Source organism: Pituophis catenifer, unplaced genomic scaffold, assembly GCF_029215685.1.
Source record: "Pituophis catenifer annectens isolate HBS135680 unplaced genomic scaffold, rPitCat1.0.hap2 SCAF_8, whole genome shotgun sequence".
Lineage (NCBI taxonomy): Eukaryota > Metazoa > Chordata > Lepidosauria > Squamata > Colubridae > Pituophis > Pituophis catenifer.
This window is the reverse complement of record NW_027256888.1, coordinates 7,693-27,471: the sequence shown is the minus strand read 5'-3', so window position 1 is coordinate 27,471 and position 19,779 is coordinate 7,693. Positions and strand designations below refer to the sequence as shown.

The window sequence follows — 19,779 nt, the reverse complement described above, 5'->3', positions numbered from 1 at the left end:
GCGGCGTAATCATAGAGCGGGACGTCCGATGCGCCTCGTGAACGCCGCCGGAACGTGCCTCTTTGCCTGCGCACGACGGACTCTCCGCTAGGACGGCTTCCGTCCGGAGCTTGTCCGGTTTGAGCGGCCGTGCGAGGTGCGGCTCTCCTCATTCGAAAGCGGTCCGTGCTCCGACTGGCGGGTTTTTTCCCCGGGCGGCCTCTTCCTAGCTGAGGCCCAGTTCTTCCCCGCCAGGGTTGGGGCGGTTAATGAGGGCATGCGGTGGAGGGGGTGGGGGGCGCCGCGGGACCCCGACAACGGCCGAAAAAGCCTCCCAGCCCCTGCGAGGCCTCCGGGTGGGGTAGGACGGGGTGGTGGTGGTGGTGGTGGTGGTGGTGTAAGCAGGAGCATAAGCGTCGGAGGCCGGCTGGGGGGGAGGCTTCCTACTGCTTTTCGGGCAGCGTTGCTTCTCCCGCCGCCGCCGCCGCCCTTTGTGGTTGCCAAGAATAAAAACACAGTTGCTGGCAGCTCCTGTGGCGATGTTGTTCCCTGTGGGCTGCTCCGAGCTAGAGTAATTTTCTTATCATGTTGTGCTTGGATAGTTTTTGTTCTCTGGAATAGAATTTCTAATCCTACATTAAATACAGCATCAGATTGTTAATTCTGTTTTCAATGTATTTCTAGGATTGGTTGAAGAGCCGTGAATCAGACTTCGAAGAAACAGATATAGTTTTTCAGAATGGTGTTTTTCACATGTAATGCCTGCGGAGAAGCCCTGAAGAAGGGACAGGTGGAAAAGCATGTGAACATGTGCCGAAACTGTCTGTGTCTGTCTTGCATGGATTGCGGGAAGGATTTCTGGTAGGTTGAAACCAGCCTGTGTCTTCATCATTTGGCACTGGGAGTCTTCTAGGGAAGCTTTTCAATAGGCTTTGGCAGTTGTAGCATCAGGCCAGCCTTGTCTGAGCACAAAAGTTAAAAATACTGGCTAGTGTGCTGCCTGGGAGCTCCAGAACTGTGAGCCGGACTGGGATGTCAAAAAAAAAAAAAGGGGGCCTGTGTTATTACCAAGAGTTTTTCAACATCCAGCCTGACCTGAAGGACACAGTAGAAGCATTGGAACTATGGCTTATCACTATCAAGCAGCATGATTGGCTTTACAACCACAGCAGAAACAGCTAAACTAAAATAAATAAACATCCGGTGTATCTCAGATTATAGGGGAAGAAAACTCTAGGAACATCTGGGAAAGTAACAAAAAGGTTAATAGAGCCCAGTGTGGGCAAGGTATGGAAAATTGACAGAGATAGGAAATAAGAGTTAATATAATTTATTTTGAGAAAAGATAAATCTGGAAAGAGGAGGGGGAAGAAATTTAAAACTTCCTAAAGTCAGCCTAGATAATTGATTATCTCTACTTTGAACACGATCTTGAGTTTCAGCATATTGCATTTGTATACTGCTGGATTTCAGCCAAAATGGGGGGGGGGAGGTTTAACCACTGAAAAAAACAGCAAATTTACCAGCAATTACAAAGCAAGTGTAATGGTGATCATTCGTTCTCAAAGGCCCTCTGGAAGTAATTGTCTTCAGCTGCTTCCCAACAGCAATGATGAAGGTTCTTATCTAATCTCTAGGAGGAGAGCACTCTGTAAGGTAGGTGGGGTTGCTGCAGAGAAACATTGCTTGCAAGCCCCTGCCTGGCATTTGGGCAGCATTAAAAAATGTTGGCAGGCAGTCCACCGTGGAGAAGTATTCTGTAAGGAGGAGGCGGTCCTTTAAATGCCTTTCTGCCAAGCAAGTTCTTTGCAAAGACCAGCCTTTTCCAACCTCTTTACCCTGGAGAAAACATTGACATAATTTTCAGGTCTCAAGGGGATTCCAGAATAAAAACAAAAATATATTTGTACTTCACAATATAACTTATTTCTAACCTGCAAAATCCAAATTTTGCAATATTTACAGCAAGGTAGCAGACCAGCAGCTGAGTGGAGGCAGGCAAAAATTTCCACCAACTAGCATTGCACAGCATAAGAAAACAATTATTATTTTTTCCAATCATACCCTCTTGTGGAGCAGTTGGGAGAAAAGCTAGCTTAGACCTACCAATGTCTTTCAAATTAGTTATGCTGCTTTAATATATTTCAGTAAAATCTTTGGGAAGAGCTCTGGAAAATGCCTTCCATTAAGGGTTATTTAAATCTGCATTTACAATGCAGGGATGATGATTATAAATACCACGTGAAGTGTCTAAGTGAAGATCAGAAGTATGGGGGAAAGAATTATGAAGCCAAAGTCCTCAAAGGAGACGTCAAGCAGCAGGAGTGGATTCAGGTGAAGTAAACCTAGCAAACCACAAACTCCATTTAATTTAAAAAAAAAACATACTTATTTGTTATACCACACTCTTTCTATAATGACACCCAAGGCGAAGTAAAATTAAATAAAACTAAGTAATGTAATATAATGCTTTGCGTAGAGTTATATCAATTTATTACATGAACTTCAGTATTTTAACTATTTAATCCTGTAGCAATTCACAATATAAAATTCAATGCGACAATAGGAAACGTAAAACATTCTACTGGTGTATTACCCAGTCACATTAGCCTGTTTTTCATTTGCAGAAGATTCATGAAATAATAAAGGAAACTAACATTAATGTCAGAGTTCGAGATATTTTACAACAGATGTATGTATACGACAATATTCCACGAAAGAAACGCAAATTTCAGGTATGTTCATGAGTTAAGTATTTATGCCTCAAACCTGACCTAGTATAGGGTAGATTTTCTTTATTATGGTTCCTTAAAGCAAAAGTAACCTTTTTTTTTAAAAAAAAATTGATTTATATGCCGCCCTTCTCCAGAGACTCAGGGCGGCTTACAATGCGTTAAGCAATAGCCTTCATACTTTTGTATATTTATACAAAGTCAGCTTATTGCCCCCATAATCTGGGTCCTCATTTTACCTACCTTAGAAAGGATGGAAGGCTGAGTCAACCTTGAGCCTGGTGAGATTTGAACTTGCAGTAATTGCAGGCAGCAGATGTAAGTGGATGTTAATTAGTCTGCTGAGCCACCAGAGTTTCTCTTAAAGAATCCACATAGTTCAGTGTTTCTTAAATTATACTGTGGAAAACACATGTTTTCCAAATAATTTGAAAACCCTGAGACCCTATTTTTTTTTTCTTATTTAACCCCATTTAATTACACATTTGTGCCTCCTAGTGATCCCACTGCTTGAGCCCTCCTGGCCCCATCAGTGAACATGTCTGGGGTTAAGGAGCAGATATGCTACTGCAGGCAACCTCAGGATGGTCAGAAGGACATGCGGTTCCACTTTGGCCGCTAATCACGACTGCTGTACCCTTGAGGGGCTAAAGCCTATGGCAAAATTATAGCAGCCTATTTGGAAAATTCTGTACATTTGGTTGTTAACAGACTGGAAGAAATAGTTTAAGAACAGGTAGTTGTGGCCTTCTGCTGATTTACTACTTTTGTCAGAAAATACATTTGTGTTCTGGTTAAATAGAGGGGTTTTTTCCCCTTCTGCCTAAATAGAACTGGATGGCCAACAGTTTGAAAATCCACAATACTACTCTACAGGATCAAGTCTGGGATATTTTTTCAGAAGCAACAAGAAAGGTAAGCAAACCAGTTACTGTGGCATTTGGAATATATTGTGATAAGCACTATTGGGGGAGTGCAGGAGGAAGGTTGGGCTGGGAGAGGCCTTGGTTGAGGATGGGTCCTTGCCTAATGACCAGTGGGTTTCGTTTAATAATGGCAGTGGGAAGTGCCATGATTGCTGCTGTTAAGATATGCGATCACATAATGTGCTTTATGACCAGATACACTTGAAATTTGAGAAGAATTCAAGCCAGATAAAAATTCTTCTATTTGGCCTTTGAAAATCTGATAAGAGAGACATAATGTAAATAGTTGGTAAACATTTTTTTTTCTCTAGCAAGCTCTTTGGTAAATGAAAAACATGGATCCTGCCACCCTAGCAGGGTGGATAAAAATCAATGATTTTTTTAAAAAAATCAAAAAAATCAGATTTTTATCGGATTTATTTTAATAAAAAACTTTTGGGGTAAAAATCTATTGTAAGATAGTTTTCTGTTTAAGATACATAAATAATTTAGTTTATTCAGCATGAAATGGAGCTTAGTTATGTAGCATGAGGCTGTATATTCTGCAACACTGGGACTATCGGTGAGTCAACAGTGGGTCAAAGGAGTAGCAGAGATGACAGTTGCTCTTTAAAAATTATGATTTAAATCGAGTTGATTTAAATCAAGCCTTTTTACTAGTGATTTAAATCATGATTTAAATTGTGATTTAAATCAACTCGATTTAAATCAAATCCACTCTGCACCCTAGTTTCCTTTATTCAGTCAGGGAAGGTTTTCAATGGCTATTCCTGAAGGCCCTCATCCTCTCAATATCTGAGCAAAGCCAAAAATTAGTTTTAACAAATCTCGGAAAACAGAGCATCAATAGATTATCTGCTGTTCCCACACAGGGAGGGTAGCTGGGAACTGGTGAACTATCTGCGGTTGAAAGTTATGTCAGTAGCCCGTGTAGAAAATCTTTAAGAGTTTTCATTTTCAGTATCTTTGGCTAGATCAAATACTGCCATGTGGTCATGCAAAACTCTGCCTTTCAAATGCATTGTTTGAAATACTCATCTTAATTTCAGTGAAACTTATTTCCCTCAGATGTTTTTGCTGCTTTGTTATCAATTGATTTTAAGTGCCTGTTCCATGTTGGAATAGTATGTTTTATATTGTTATATAAACCCATATTGTTCTTGTGTGTACGTTTTATTCTTTTTGCTATTTTTCTGTTTTGGAATGGTTTTAGTTGTAATTCATTTAGAGATCTTCAACTATTGAAACAACAGAAGTGTAGTAGGAGTAATAAAAAGAAATAGACTTCAAATGTACTAATATAATATTGGATTTGTCATGGTGATATATAATCCACTCAATTCTCCAACAGGAAACACTTGAAACTCAATCTGTAAAAAATGAAATTATGCCTGTGGTATCAGAAAACAATATCACAAAGACTGAGAAACCAAAAGAGAAAAAAAGTAAAAAGGAATTAAAAGAGAAGAAAAGTATCAGAAAGTTAAAAGCTCTGCAAGAAAACTTGGGATGTTTAAAAAGTGAAAAATCTAGGCAAGACATTCTTGAGGAAGGCAGCATAAAAATGCCCCGGAGTAATCATTTGAAGAAGGCAAAGCAAGAAGCAGCCGGCTTGGTCAAAGGGCCAAGGAAGGGAAATGGCCCAGAATCAGAAGAAGCTGAGACAGCTGAGGCACGTGTGAAGAAACGCAAGAACAGCTGCACAAAAGGTCCTAATGTGTTTTTCACGTTCTTCCTAATTTTAAAAGCTCTTTTAGAATCCTGCAAGAAAATCCATTTATCTTCTTCTATTAAACAATTATCAGGGAAAGAAAATGAAATAGGCTCTTTAAAGGCAAGGAGCAGAACTGAGAGAATTTTCATGTGAGGAATGAAAGCTAGTGAAATTAACAGCCCTGGGGAATGCCCCCTTATATTACATTAAGGAACAGGAGGTATCTTTTTTTTTTGGGTTGGAATTAGACCCAGAATAATGTGTAACTCAGAGCTGAGAGGTTGGGACCTAAGTGTTTCCTGGGCTTGGCTTTTTCCTTGCAAACGTTACATTTCAGTGAAATTGCCACATTGGGTAATGAAATATTTGTAAAGAGAAAAGCAGATTCAGCTACTATCAAGATTTTAATATGATGATGGTGGTTCTCACCACAAAAAGCCTTCTATTTTTTTTTTTTAATTTCTTGATTTTTCTCTCCCTGCTCCCCTATAATGCAGATGAGTCTCCCATTCCCACCAAAATAATGAACTGCTTTGAAGTGGAAGAAAACAAAGATAAACATCGAGGTAATTTGGAGGTTTATCAATGTGTATTATGATGATAATAATGGAAAATCTTACAGGCACTAGTATTATTTTCAAAACAGATTTACAGGTATCCTGCCATAAAAGGCTGATCAGTAGCTGGAATTTTGATATAGAATTTAGTGTTCAAAATGGGCAAATATGGCAGTAGAAAGACACTGTGTTTAAGGTTCCCTTTTGGTTTCCAGAAGTATTGGAAGAGAGATTTTGACTCTAATCCAGGCTAGATTCAGGCCAGTGTTCTGAGGAGAAACTGCCTTGACTGCTTCTAGACAAATGGAAGGAGGGAGGCAGGCAGGCAAGTGAGAACGCCCTTCGGCTGTCCCTCTTCCAAGCACTCCTTTGTTGGTACCGTTTTGAAGAGATGGGTTGGTTTGGTCTTACAGAGCGGCAGGATGATTTTTAATAAGATGAGACAAATTGTGAAAACTAGATTTATTTTTCAAGTATGTTATTTTTTATTAAACAGTATTAAAACTTACACACTGGCTTTACACAGGGTAACTGCTGCAAAGATTTTTACATGTCCTATTGAAAGTATTGTATCATTCCCTTTGACAGATGAATGGCTAACTGAATTGGGGAAGTCCAGAATAACTTAATATTTCATAAGTAAATCTGACATTAAAATGAAGTCAATGTGGAAACCATTTTTGGATTATTATATTGTATGTGACCTTGCACTACATCCAAAATTTGGGGTTCTTTCAAAATGGAGTTTCAGTGATTTGTTAAATGAGGTTTGATCTTCAATTATTCAAATGGAATTGCTATAATTCCTAATCACATATTTTCTGATTGACACAATGATGATTATTACTGAGAATAATTTCTTGTATTTTAAAATGATTTAAGTGTCATACTTTTTAGTTATTTAAGATTAATGAAAATTTAACATTCTTATCTAATTTTGTGTTGCTTGTAAATCTCTGCATTCATTTTTGGGTGGGGAGGTTGCTTTTTTCTTCCCCTTTTTTGTGTTTTCTTTTTCAAAAACAATAGTGATGAACCATAATAATATGTAGATGCCATCCTGGGTTCTTGGGGAGAATTTGATGCATTGGAAAGCCAAAATTAGCTAAAGAATTGACAGCTGTGATTTCACATTGTTGTGTATATAATAATTTACTCAATGATGCCCCCACAAGGATAGCATAAGTTTTGCAAGTGGGGGGGCAGGTAGCGGGTGTGTGTGTGTGTGTGTGTGTGTGTGTGTTTCTGCATAGCAGTCTTTATAAAATACACATTTGATGCTTCTCCCCTCTGTGCTATTGGTTTCTGACATCCACATTACTTTAAAATGATTTATGATATTTTTTCAAGCAAGATGGTAATCCCCAAGGCTGCCTTTGGCCAAACCAAAGCCTTAAGCGGTGTCATTCTTAATGTTTTAGGCACCAGGCTAGAAACCAGGAAATTCAGAGTTCTAGTTCTGTCTTGGGCACAAAGCCAGCTAGGTAACAAAGTTCTATCTCTTGGCCGTAAGGAGGAGGCAATGACAAACCACTTCTGAAAAAGAGGTTTGCAAAGAAAATTGGAATTGGCTAAACAGTTTCAGCAGTCAACACTGACTTGAAGGCATACACATACAGATAAATGTATAAATGAAGTACTGCTTTCAGTGCCCAAGCTTGTTATTGCAGAAACTTATTTATAAAGAATACTTAGTGCTATGTTTGGTTCTTTCTTTCTTTCTTTCTTTCTTTCTTTCTTTCTTTCTTTCTTTCTTTCTTTCTTTCTTTCTTTCTTTCTTTCTTTCACTATTTTAAGTCAAAATGTAAGGAGATCATTTAAAGTATTTTTATCAATTCTACAGGTAAATTCAACTGGAAAGGAACAATAAGAGCTGTTTTGAAGCAAGCACCCGACAATGAATTATCCATTAAGAAACTAAGGAAAAAGGTGTGTGAATTTACTTTATGAATGTAAAATTGAAGAGGGAGCACTATTGAATTAAAAGAAAAGTGCTTTAAAGTACAGTGGACTGCTAAATTGTTGTGCTTCTAGTGTGCTATGAGTTTGGGTTGCATTTCAGCAATTTTACTGGTTGACATCTTTTTTTAAAAAAACTACTGTGATAAATACACTGTTTGTAATCATTTATTTCATGGAATTGAAAATCAAGGTCCAATGGCTAGCAAGCCACATTTTAACAATGTCGTTTTGTTATGTTTATTATATTTGTATACCGCCCTTCTCCCGAAGGACTCGGGGCGGTGAACAGCCAGCAGATAAAATACAGAAAGTACAAAAATTAAAACAAAATTAAAAACCGATTAAATTAATTTGGCCCACAGTTAAAACACCCCTATATTAAAACCCATAATTTAACAATTTAAAATTAAAACAATTTAAAAATTAAAAAAGTTAGGTCAGGTCAGCTCGGCTTGATGAAACAAAAACGTCTTTAAGGCACGGCGGAAAACACCCAGATCTGGGATCCGCCGTATTTGCAGTATGCTCTGTGCTTAAACTTTATTACTTAAAAAATGGCTTTGACTTCATCTTTGAAAATTTAATTAGATCTGAAATCACAGTTCATTCATGGAAAAGAATTGCTGATACTGTCTCCCCAAGGCAAGGTTACAATGATTGTCCAATATATGAGCACAAACCCCAGTGTTATCCCAGTCTAAATAAAATGTAGACCTATGGCTAACTCCTTAAAATTTAAATCCAGTGGAGCTCAGTGACTCTTGTGTGCAATTCAGTATCCTTTCATTGGCATTGTGCATTTCCTTTAAAACAATCTTTTCTGCCACTGTTTTTAATCTGGACACTTTGCAAAATTATGAACTTTAAAACATGTTTATCCAGCTAAACCATTACAATGATTTCTGGTATTTCATTTGTGGGAAAAACAATTGCATTTACTACCATAAAACACTTCTCTGCAATTTGGACATCATATATTTTATTAACAAGTTTTAATAAAAGTGAGAGAATTAAATGCTATCAGAAGCTTGAAAAGAAGGCATCTATAGTAGTTTGGCTTTAACAGATCTAGATATGGGGCAGGTGCAGATATTGTCTTCTTAGGCTGCTCAGAATTGGTTGTAGGTATTACTTGGTTTTTGGCTTTTGTCGTCTTTTCAAAGTTCCATTATGTTGTTTCTTAACATAATTCAGTATGTGAGCTGCCTAGAATTACTGAAGCAGCAGAGTTCAGAGCCATTAACGGAAATGCTGTTAAGCCCCAGGCATAGTGAAAACTACAATTTCCATTATTTTCCTAAAAACTATAAATACTTTGGATTTAGTCTAGCAGCTTGGTCAAAGTTTTAAGCATTGGGAAAAATATAATTAAATGAACAGGTCCCACATTGTAAAGTTAAGTTGTAGGTGCAGATTATTTTCAATAGTTAAGCAAAAGGAAAAGTGTACATCTGCACACGTGATAAGCTTCTCACAATTTCCAAAGGAAAATGTTTGTGAGACAATCTAGAAAATTGGCTGAACTGAAAACAGAATCAAACCTTTGAATGATCTTTTCCTTTTCTTTTGTAGGTTATAGCTCAGTATTACGCAGTCACAGGTGACCATCAGAAATCTGAAGAGGAAACCCTAGCCCTGTTTAAGAAGAAAGTCAGCAGCAATCCTAACTTTAGAATTTTAAAAGAAAAGGTTAAACTTCTAAAATAATTTTTAGGGGTTAGATGATCTTTATTTTGTACATTGTCAGTTTTATTAACAAATAGAAAACTCTTTGTTATATGGAAATGAAATATAGCTGTATTTGATTATAAATTCATTTTCTTTCTTATATGAAAATTAAAGTTAAAAACATTTTGTAAAAGACCAAAACACAATTGAAATATTTCTGTTATTAATCAAGAGCTACGTTTTCTGTTTGATTTGTCTGCTACCTCAGTGAATGCTGGCTTTCTAAACTTTCAAGGGCACAACAAAATATTTCAAATCAATAAATACGTAAGTGCCATTGAAAGCAATAAGTCTTCCTCTGGGGACAGCCCTGAATTCCTTTCAGAATGACCTTCCCCACATGGCCAGTTTCCTGTCCATTCTCCACAGCCGTCCCCCACTTCCTCTCCGAAAGTGCCTTGCAGCATGGTCCCCTGCTTTTTCCTGTCCTCTTTTCTGCTCTACGCTGGTAGAGTGTGCCTTCACAGGTTGGCCCATGCGGTAGTAAGGCCCAATTGGCACGGCGGCAAGGAGGAGAAAAAGAAGCCTGTCAGCGCTGCCAGTGAACCAGGCCAGCCCCGCATTTTCAGGCTCCCACAGACAACTAAGGAAGAGCAGTGGTGGAAATAGCCCCTGAAGTCTGTATTGAGACAAAGGTACCGTTATTTTTTATTACCTAGTTGGCAGTCCCCTCCCCCGTTCATCCTGTCCACTCATTTGGTCGTCACCCATAACATGGCTGCCTGCTTGTTCCTGGCCTTTCACTGTGTCTCTAAAGGGAGCGACTTGGGAGGCCCAATCTCCTTCTATTCTTTCCATTTGAACTTAAAAAACAAAAACCCGAAGGGCCACATTGGGAACATAAAAGTTCAATTGTTTCACTCACACATTTCAGGTTTCTTTCTGCAGGCTCAGCTGTCGCTTCTGTAGTCCTACCGAGGCCCTGTGGCTCCTTTTTAGAACTGGAGAGGGCGGGGCACGTCCAGGGTTTTTGGGGTCCAGATCGGGAGTGGGGTTCCGGCTCATCTTGGGGGCTGCAGCCCTCGAGGGCTGCAAAGTAAACAGCATCTGAGTCCCAGGATTTTGAGATATAGAAGATGGTGTCCTATCTTGCGTTTTATTCTCTAATATTAGATCTTAATGGGGTTCCGTTTAAAAGTACGTCTCATCCCTTCTCCCAAACCTGTTGAGGACAATATATTTTTATTTAGCAATATTATTTCTTCACTTGTCCTACTTCTTTAATGATGGTAAAGATATTGTACTTATGACATTTATTTATTTATTTATTTTTAAATTTGTATACCGCCCTTTTCCCTGAGGACTCAGGGCGGTGAACAGCCAAGTAAAAGCATAAACTACAAACATTAAAATACAATTAAAAAGATATATATAAATTTGGCCCCATGATTAAAAACAATAACAAACAATTAAAAACATTTTAAAAAGTGTTAGGCCAGCCTGGCTTGCTGGAAAAAGAAGGTTTTAAGGGCACGGCGGAAGGCATCGAGGTCTTGGATTCTCCTTATCTCTGGGGGCAGTTGATTCCAGAGGGTAGGTGCCCCCACAGAGAAGGCCCTCCCCCTGGGGATCACCAGCCTACATTGTTTGGCTGATGGCACCCCGAGGTGGCCCTCTCTGTGGGAGCGCACAGGTCGATGGGAGGCCGTCGGTAGCAGCAGGCGGTCTCGAAGATAACTAGGTCCTATGCCATGGAGCGCTTTAAAGGTGATAACCAACACCTTGAAGCGCACCCGGAAGACCACTGGGAGCCAGTGCAGCTCACGCAGGAGAGGTGTTGTATGGGAGCGCCATGCGGCTCCTGTGACTACCCGCGCGGCCGCATTCTGGACCAGTTGGAGCTTCCAGGTGCTCTTCAAGGGGAGCCCCATGTAGAGAGCGTTGCAGTAGTCCAGGCGAGATGTGACGAGGGCATGAGTGACTGTGCACAGGGAATCCCGATCAAGAAAGGGCCGCAACTGGCGGATCAGGCGAACCTGACCAAAAGTCCTCCTGACAACAGCCGTCAGATGTTCCTCCAAGGACAGCTGCGTATCCAGGAGGACTCCCAGATTGCGAGCCCTCTCCAAGGGGCCCAAAGGCTCGCCCCCAATAGTCAGTGATGGAGTCAACTGACTGTATCGGGATGCCGGGAACCACAGCCACTCAGTCTTGGAAGGGTTGAGCTTGAGCCTGTGTCTCCCCATCCAGATCCGCACAGCCTCCAGGCACCGGGACATCACTTCAAGGGCATCGTTGGGGTGGCCTGGGATGGAGATGTACAGCTGGGTGTCGTCAGCATACTGATGGTACTTCACCCGAAAGCCATGGATGATCTCGCCCAGCGGCTTCACATAAATGTTGAACAGAAGGGGCAAGAGGACCGACCCCTGAGGCACTCCACATATAAGAGGCCTTGAGGTCGACCTCTGCCCCCCTGCCAACACGAACTGCGACCGGTCTGAGAGAAAGGAGGAGAACCACCGTAACACGGTGCCCGCCATCCCCAACTCTTCCAACCGGTGCAGCATGATACCATGGTCGATGGTATCAAAAGCCGCTGAGAGGTCTAACAGGGCCAGAACAGAGGAACAACCCCTGTCCTGAGCCCTCCAGAGATCATCTACCAACGCAACCAATGCCATTTCTGTGCTGTGCCCTGGCCTGAAACCCGACTGGAACGGATCTAGATAAGACGTTTCCTCCAGGTACTGTGGAAACTGTTGTCCGACCACACTCTCGACAACCTTCGCCACAAAGCGAACGTTGGAGACAGGACGATAGTTGGCTAATACTGCCAGGTCCAGGGAAGGCTTCTTGAGGAGAGGCCTCACCACCGCCTCTTTCAAGGCCGTGGGGAAGTAACCCTCACTCAAAGAAGCGTTAATAATTCCCTGGAGCCAGCCTCGTGTAACCTCCCGGGAAGCCAGTACTAACCAGGAGGGACACGGATCCAGTAAACATGTGGCTGCACTAAGTCTCCCCAGAATCCTGTCCACGTCATCAGGGGTCACAGAGTCAAACTCTTCCCAGATAACGTTCTCAAGACTATTCCTCGCCACCCTGCCCGAATCTACCCAGTCAGAGTCCAAATCCCCCTGGATCTGAGCGATTTTGTCATAAGATATTGTCCGAAATCCTCGGCCCTTCCTTCCAGGGGGTCCTCCCGCGCTCCCAGGTGGAGCAGGGAGCGGGTCACCCTGAACAGGGCGGCTGGACGATTCTCTGATGATGCAATAAGAGCGGAAAAGTAATTAAACTTTGCCGCTTTTATCGCCACTAAGTAGGTCTTAATATGCGACCTTACCAATGTTCGGTCAGATTCAGCGAGACTGGCCTGCCAACCGCTCTCTAGGTGTCTTTTCCGGCGTTTCATCTCACTCAGCTCCTCTGAACCAAGGAGCCGCGAGGGATCGACACCGGGTCAGAGGCCCCAAAGGCACCACTCGATCCAAGGCCCCACCAGCCGCCCGATCCCAGGCAGCCACCAGGTCCTTGGCCGAGTCGTGTGCCAGATCTTCAGGAAATGGCCCAAGCTCCATCTGGAAGCTATCAGGATCCATCAGGTGCCTGGGGTGGACCCACCTAATTGGCTCCGCCTCCCTGCGGTGGGGTGTAGCGGTTCGAAGGTCCAGACGAAGGAGTGAGTGATCTGACCATGACAAGGGTTATGACATGTTAAATATTAATTGAATGCATGTATTGAATATTATATATTAACTTCTAATAGATTTAATACATATATAATTTAATATATATTAATTTTAAATTGGAAATAAATATTGTTTATTTTGAATAAATATGTAACATATTTATATATTATAAATCTATAATTTATGCAGAGAGATACGATGGACAAGACAAGAGGACCTGTGACATGCTGCTACAACAGCAGCCCTAACAGGGGATACATGAAACGTTCGAGGGGAGAATGGATTGACAGAAGACCTACATCCAACCTAACTGAGAATGGTCAGTTACCCAACGCTTCAACATGGTGAAGAGGAAGCTGCGTCACAACCGGAGATAGACCAACTACACAGTACATCCACTACACAATACATCCCATACTCAACAACACCCGGAAGAAGAATCGGATTTTCAGCCAACCCCTGCAACTGAAACATCCTTACTGCCCTCTGCATTACGAAGCAGATCCACTGATGTGAAGCATAAGGTCATGGATAAACTAGCTACAGTGGATCTTGGAGACCCATTGCTGAAGCTTGACAGGAAAGGTACCGTCAAATAGCACGGTGGAAGATGCTAATAGAGCCCTCACAACAATCCCTACTATCACAATACAGAAGTACAATTTGACCAACGTTTCGGGTGGACATTGCCATTGGGAAGCCACGAGGTATGGAGCAATGGAAAATAAGAATTAATTGCATACGAGAACTAATTTTGCATTTTCAAGGGAGGAAGAAGGTGAAGGCTCTATCTGCTCCGGTTTTTGGTAAGCAATAGCAACTGAACCAGTGATGTTCAGCCATAGCAAACTAGACTTTTCCTATCAGGATCATGCATCAGTTGATACCTTCTGGGAGAGGCAGAACCTAGAAGGCCATTGCAGTTCCCTGAGCTGTATTTGAAAGGTTGAGAGTAGCTTTTGTTTTCAGTTGGGTTTTTTTGTACAGTTAGGAGAAAAAAAGGCATTTGGCTGGAGTCAAAAGACATTACACCTGTGCATTTCAGGGATTAAGGAGAGAGCTGCCCTCGATCACTGAAGATGGAATGACCTTGCTGCTGCTATCAAAGAACCCGAGAAAGAGAGCTTCAACAACACGCCTGATGAAGAATTTGCTTCTTTCCACAATTGAGTGAGATGAGGGGAGGAAGGGCAGAGAATAGAGTGAAGCCTGGAGCCACGATGGGAGGCTAAATCTGGCTCTAACAGGGAAGGAAGGAGGATGGTTTCCTCTTTTTATGTGTTGGAATCTGAGGGAACCTTTGAATGGAAAGCTGGCACCGCTTTCCTTAAGCGTAGTCTATCTTTTGTTTCCCTTCCTTGACTTTGGTGCCGCCATTGCTTTTCCTTGCCGTCCCCTTACCCGCCACATCTTCTCACGTTCTGATGTTCCCAGCATCTGGATTCTGGCAGTGCCACCACTGGGCATTGACTCTCTGATCTTGCCACTTGTGTCTCAAATATATTGCTTATGTGATAGTTTCGTCCCCTTCCTTGACTATGGTGCCGTCGCTTTTCCTTGCATATAGCTTAGCGCAGCATCTTTTTAGGCTCTTGCTACGTACATTTATATATCCCAACTAGACTATATGTGGGTATATGCGTAAGTTTGTATTTTCATATGTATGTAGTGTATATAGGAGGGGTTGACTCTATGCAATGAAATTTAATTTTAATGTATGCCAATTAGCGTACACTCAAAGCAAGAATAAAGTTCTGAGTTCTAATGTTCTGACTGTGCCATCCCTGGGCATCGACACTCTGATCTTGCCACAATAATTGGGGGCTTGAAACGTAAGAGATGAAGTTTATCTGCTTAAAAATTGTAACTGTAACAAAATATATACCTCTTGCTGATTTTTATTTTTAATTGTAGAAATTCGGCTCACTGTTTTTTTTTAAAGTTGGTATAAGAACTCACCTTTTAAGCAATTACACAATAGCATATCAGGAAATTCCTGGCACCTTTCAAGAAAGATTCAAACCTAACCAGGAGAGAGTAGTGTAACCAATAAATTTGTCACTTGCGGAATGTTATTTAAAACGAATACTTTGTTGATTAAAGTTCACAGGCAACCAACACATTGTATGGTTTGATCATTTGTTTATTGACGCAGGTATCATTTGTTTCTTTACACTATAAAAAAAGATTCCACTTGCCCGTAAGAAACACATTTAGTTTGGCTTGAATTCCTTGGCGATATGTATTTTAACGAGGCCAAGAAGCCCCTTCGGAAAAGTAAAGGTGCACGTTTTCTCTCCCAGATTCGGGGAATATGTCTTTGGCTCTATGATCATTCGGGGTGGTCTGGATTTTGAGACAACACTCGATTCCCAGTCATCAGGATGTCTCTTTTTCAGCAGCCAACATTTTAAGGAGTCGTTCCTTGTCCGTCCCACTTTTTCCTTTTTAATTTGAGCTCACATAGAGAGCGAGTCCTCAGTCAGGTTCCCTCAGCATATATTCTGGACATATCGAAGGTGAGCCCGCAAGTGAGAGATGCACCAATATAGATTTCAGACAGGGTAAAATAAAGGCAGCATACTTACGCATCAGTAATAGATGTGGGATTACTTCTTTGCATCCCTGGGAAAATGGTAGCGCAAGGCACTTAGCCAACTTCCTACATAATATTTTGTTCATAAGACCTTCAATAAGTCTCACCTGTTTCCATATCCAATGTACAGGTAGTCCTCAACTTATGACAATCGAGGCTCTAATTTTTGTACATAAAAAGGGGATTACACGAGCCCGGCATAAATGCACGGCAGTTGCCAAGCATGATCACATGACCACAGGGATGCCGTAAGGGTCTGTGAAAAAGTCCTAGGTCTTTCAGTGCCGTTGTAAGCAAACAGTTACTAAACGAACGCTTCTAAGTCGAGGTCGATCCCTATGTAATCGCCTGTTAAAGGGTAGCAATTCAGCTTGAATTGCTTGAATCCCATGGGGGGAAGGCGGTCCGGCAGCAGCAATTAGCCAACGGGAAAAGGAAGGATTTAACTAAGTATACAGGGAAAAAAAAGAAAAAAAATGCTTTCCAAGCACAATTATTTTTTATTGTTCGGGAGAAAAGAAAACGAAGGATAAACCGCCACTCCCGCTTTCGGCCTTTCGCCCAGGATCTCGGAGGCCGAGAAGCGAAGCCCCTCAGCGCAGAGCGCCAGGAAAGGCACTGCCACTCTATGCTCCTCTTAAGTGAACAAACCGCTTCCGTTGCCCTTCTCCCGCATGGCTGCCGTCTTCTGTATCCGTGCTTATCCGAGGTACCTTCCCAGCACGGGCAACTTCCTGTTTGTACTCTATGGCTGTGCTAAGGGAGAGAAAACATTGCCCTCCCGTGGTCCAAGGAGGTATAGCTGCCAGCAAAAGAAATAAACTATTTAAATGGCATTTTAAGGTTATTATTCTTTATTATGAAAGGCTTTTGAAGCAGGTTTCCCGTTCCAGCGTTGCAGGAAACGTGTCTCCCGTTGCCCTATTAATATTAACAAGGCGATAATAATAACCTTGAAATCCCATTGAAAAGGTTTATTTTTGAGGCTGCAATACCTGCTTTTACCACAGGACAGCAGTTTTGTGTCTCATAGTATGAACATCGAGGACATCCTAGGGCTTTTTGTCATGTGGTGAAAACAGGTATCGCGGCCGCAAAAAGAAATAAACCTTTTCGATGGCATTTTAAGATTCTTCTGTGCCAGCTCCGCAACCTTGGAGAAAACAGTGCCCTCCTGTGGTCCAAGAAGGAATAGCAGCCAGAAAAAAAAGAAAAAAACCCTTTATAATAGCATTTAAAGATTATTATTGTGTATAAGAGGGAAAAAGAAAGAATCTTGCTTCAAAAGTCTTAACCTGAGGTCAAAAGGTCTACAACGGCCTCGACGCTAACGTAGACAGAAAACAGCGCCATCGTGCGGTCCAAGCAGGGATCGCAGCAACCAAAAGAAAGAAACTTTTTAAATGGAGTATTAGGGTTGTTATGCTATTTCTTCTTGGACCACAGGAGGGCACTGTTTTGTCCAGGGTTGCGGAACAGGCACAGAAGAATCTTAAAATGGCATCGAAAAGGTTTATTTGTTTTTGCGGCCGCGATACCTGTTTTGGCCACACGAGGGCACGAAGTCCGTCCCGTGACTTCAAAGTTATCGCTAAGGTGCAGAAAATTGTGCCATCCTGTGGTCAAAGCAGGTATCGCAGCCACAAAAAGAAAGAAACCTTTTCGATGACATTTTAAGATTGTTATCTGTACGTATTGAAGTTATTCTTCCGTGCCAGTTCCGCAACCCTGGAGAAAACAGTGCCATCCAGTGGTCCAAGAGGGAATAGCAGGTTTTCAGGGCTGCTCTTTTACCCTTTACCTTTATTCCAACTTTTCTTCTCCCCTTCTTTTCCTTCCTCTCCTCCTACTTCCTTTGTTCTTCCTTTGTTCTTCCTCTCCTTCTCTTTCCTACTTCCCCTTCCCTTCCCCCACTCCTCTACTCCTCTTTCCCCTCCCTTTTCTTCCTCTCCTTTCCCCTTTCTTCTTTCTCCTGTTCTCTCCTGTCCTCTGTTCTCCCTTCCCCTCTCTCCTGTTGTTTCCCTTTCCAGTTCAATCCTTTAGGGCTTAGGGTTTAGGGTTTGGGTTTAGGGTTTAGGGTTTAGGGTTTAGGGTTAGGGTTTCGTTTTGTCTCATTTCCTGACTTCCGGTGGGACCGGAATCCGTTGGCCAGCATGTGTATGCACGCTGGAGTTGAGCTAGGGCAACACTCGCATGCCCACCAATATGGCTCCGCATGGCACAGGTTCACCATCACGGGACTAGAGCTTCCCATCTCCTCCCAAGGGAAGGGAAAGGAGGCACGGGGCAGGCAAGCCTGCAGGCTCCGGCACCCGTTCTCAGGACCTTTAGTTATCGCTTAGAGCTCTTCGCAGGTAACCCCGGCCTGCATTTTATGGAAAGAAGCTGGGGAGGGGAGCTTTTGTGCAGGGCCGTTGACACCATTGGGTGATGCGAAAAATCAAAATCCAAGGGAAACCATTAGAATGTTGTTGTTGTTGTGTGTGTGCTTATCTACATATACCCAGCTAGTTTAGAGACATAATACCATACCACTTTTGACAATAAAGTTTCAGCCAATAGAAACTTCTGGCTGAATGATTCCAACACTTTAGGAAGTCTTTGACTGAGGAGCATTCGGGCGAACGCTCCATGGATGGAGAATGGAGCCGGAAGCCCTGCCGTGTTGCAGTTTGAAGCACCCGTGGGTGTGTGCAGAGATTAATCCACTCCGTTGGGAGAAAGAGTGCCTGTTTGGTGGATAGGAGAGTCTCGGGGCCTCTTGGTAGAGGTAGGCCGGTTGTGTTGCTTTTTGGAAGTATTCTGACTCTTGTTAAGAAGGACTGCCGTTTTTCGCAATCAAGTTGTCACACTTTAAAAAGAAATAATAAGTGCAAATTTTATATCCTGAATTGGAAACACGCATCTTATGATTAGTCACTTTAATAAGGAGATTATCAAGAAAAATATAATCTGTAAAAATACTATACACATATGAAATGTATGTTAGTCTATTTAAGACTAGGGATGAGAGCAGGGCCCGAGGGATCAAGCCAGGGAGGCGTTTCCACACGCCCCGATCAGCTCTGTCCTCCTTCTCTCCTCTCGCAGACCCCTACGACCAAGCAACGATCGCCAAGGAGGAGGTGAAAGAAGAGGAGCCTGAGCCCTTTCAGAAGATCGGTCCAAGTACGATCGACGGAGTTTGCAACTTAAGTCATTCACTAGCTTTCAGTGTTTCAGAGCTGAGGTTTCAGGCCCAAGCCAGGGATGGAGCGTTTCTCGCAAAGGCAGGAAGCTCTCACTAATCCAACAGAAAGAGGACATTCTTTGCCTGTGCGGGACCCGGACTCCATTCCTCTGGGCACGGCCGGTGACAAGTCGGAAAATCTTCCTCGGATGTATCTTTCACCGGGGTTTGTTTAAGGAGCACCGCTAGCAACCGCTAGGTTTTCCAAGGCGTAGCAGGCAGAATAACTCCCAGGATGCCTGAAAGCTGCTCGGTATCAGGTCTGCTCGTCGGTCCATCCGTCCCACGACTATCGGCACCGACCGGCTATAGGGCTCTGAACATCCGTTCAAGCAGAGGGGTTTTTCCCAGCCCTTCCCTGGAAACGCAGGGGTGAACCCGGACCTTTTGCACGCAAAGCAACAGCTGGAACTCAGACCGTGGCCATCCGTCAGGAGACAAGCCACCTGCTTGCAAATAGCACTCCTAAGTAAACCAAAAAATTAATCTTCCACGTTTGACATAGAGAAGAAACAAACACGGTCGAGTCGGGGAATTATAAAATTATTCTTGCTTAACGTTACATACTGTTATAAGCATCTGGTTAAAACAATCCAATTTGGCCAAAGTATTTAGATGTAAATACTTTATTGCAAAGAGAAGGAATTAAGCGCACGTTATTTATAATTTATAATTTATAATTATATTCAGACCTAGGAAAAACATTCCACTTGCATGTCTCGTG

General features: G+C 42.3%; 1 protein-coding gene across 2 annotated transcripts; it reads left to right on the top strand.

Annotated features, from left to right (window-relative positions):
* The first annotated feature begins 53 nt into the window (after window positions 1-53).
* On the top strand, window positions 54-9,757 carry LYAR (Ly1 antibody reactive). 2 transcript variants are annotated; one of them, XM_070948872.1, is made up of 9 exons: window positions 54-136; window positions 664-840; window positions 2,199-2,313; window positions 2,607-2,714; window positions 3,543-3,626; window positions 4,989-5,346; window positions 5,849-5,917; window positions 7,752-7,837; window positions 9,443-9,757. In XM_070948872.1, the coding sequence occupies exons 2-9, from the start codon at window positions 719-721 to the stop codon at window positions 9,575-9,577; spliced, it is 1,077 nt and encodes a 358-aa protein (XP_070804973.1). In that variant the 5' UTR covers window positions 54-136; window positions 664-718; the 3' UTR covers window positions 9,578-9,757. The 2 variants fall into 2 exon arrangements, with proteins under 2 accessions (XP_070804973.1, XP_070804972.1); XM_070948871.1 differs by having other exon boundaries at window positions 77-161.
* Window positions 9,758-19,779: the final 10,022 nt, after the last annotated feature.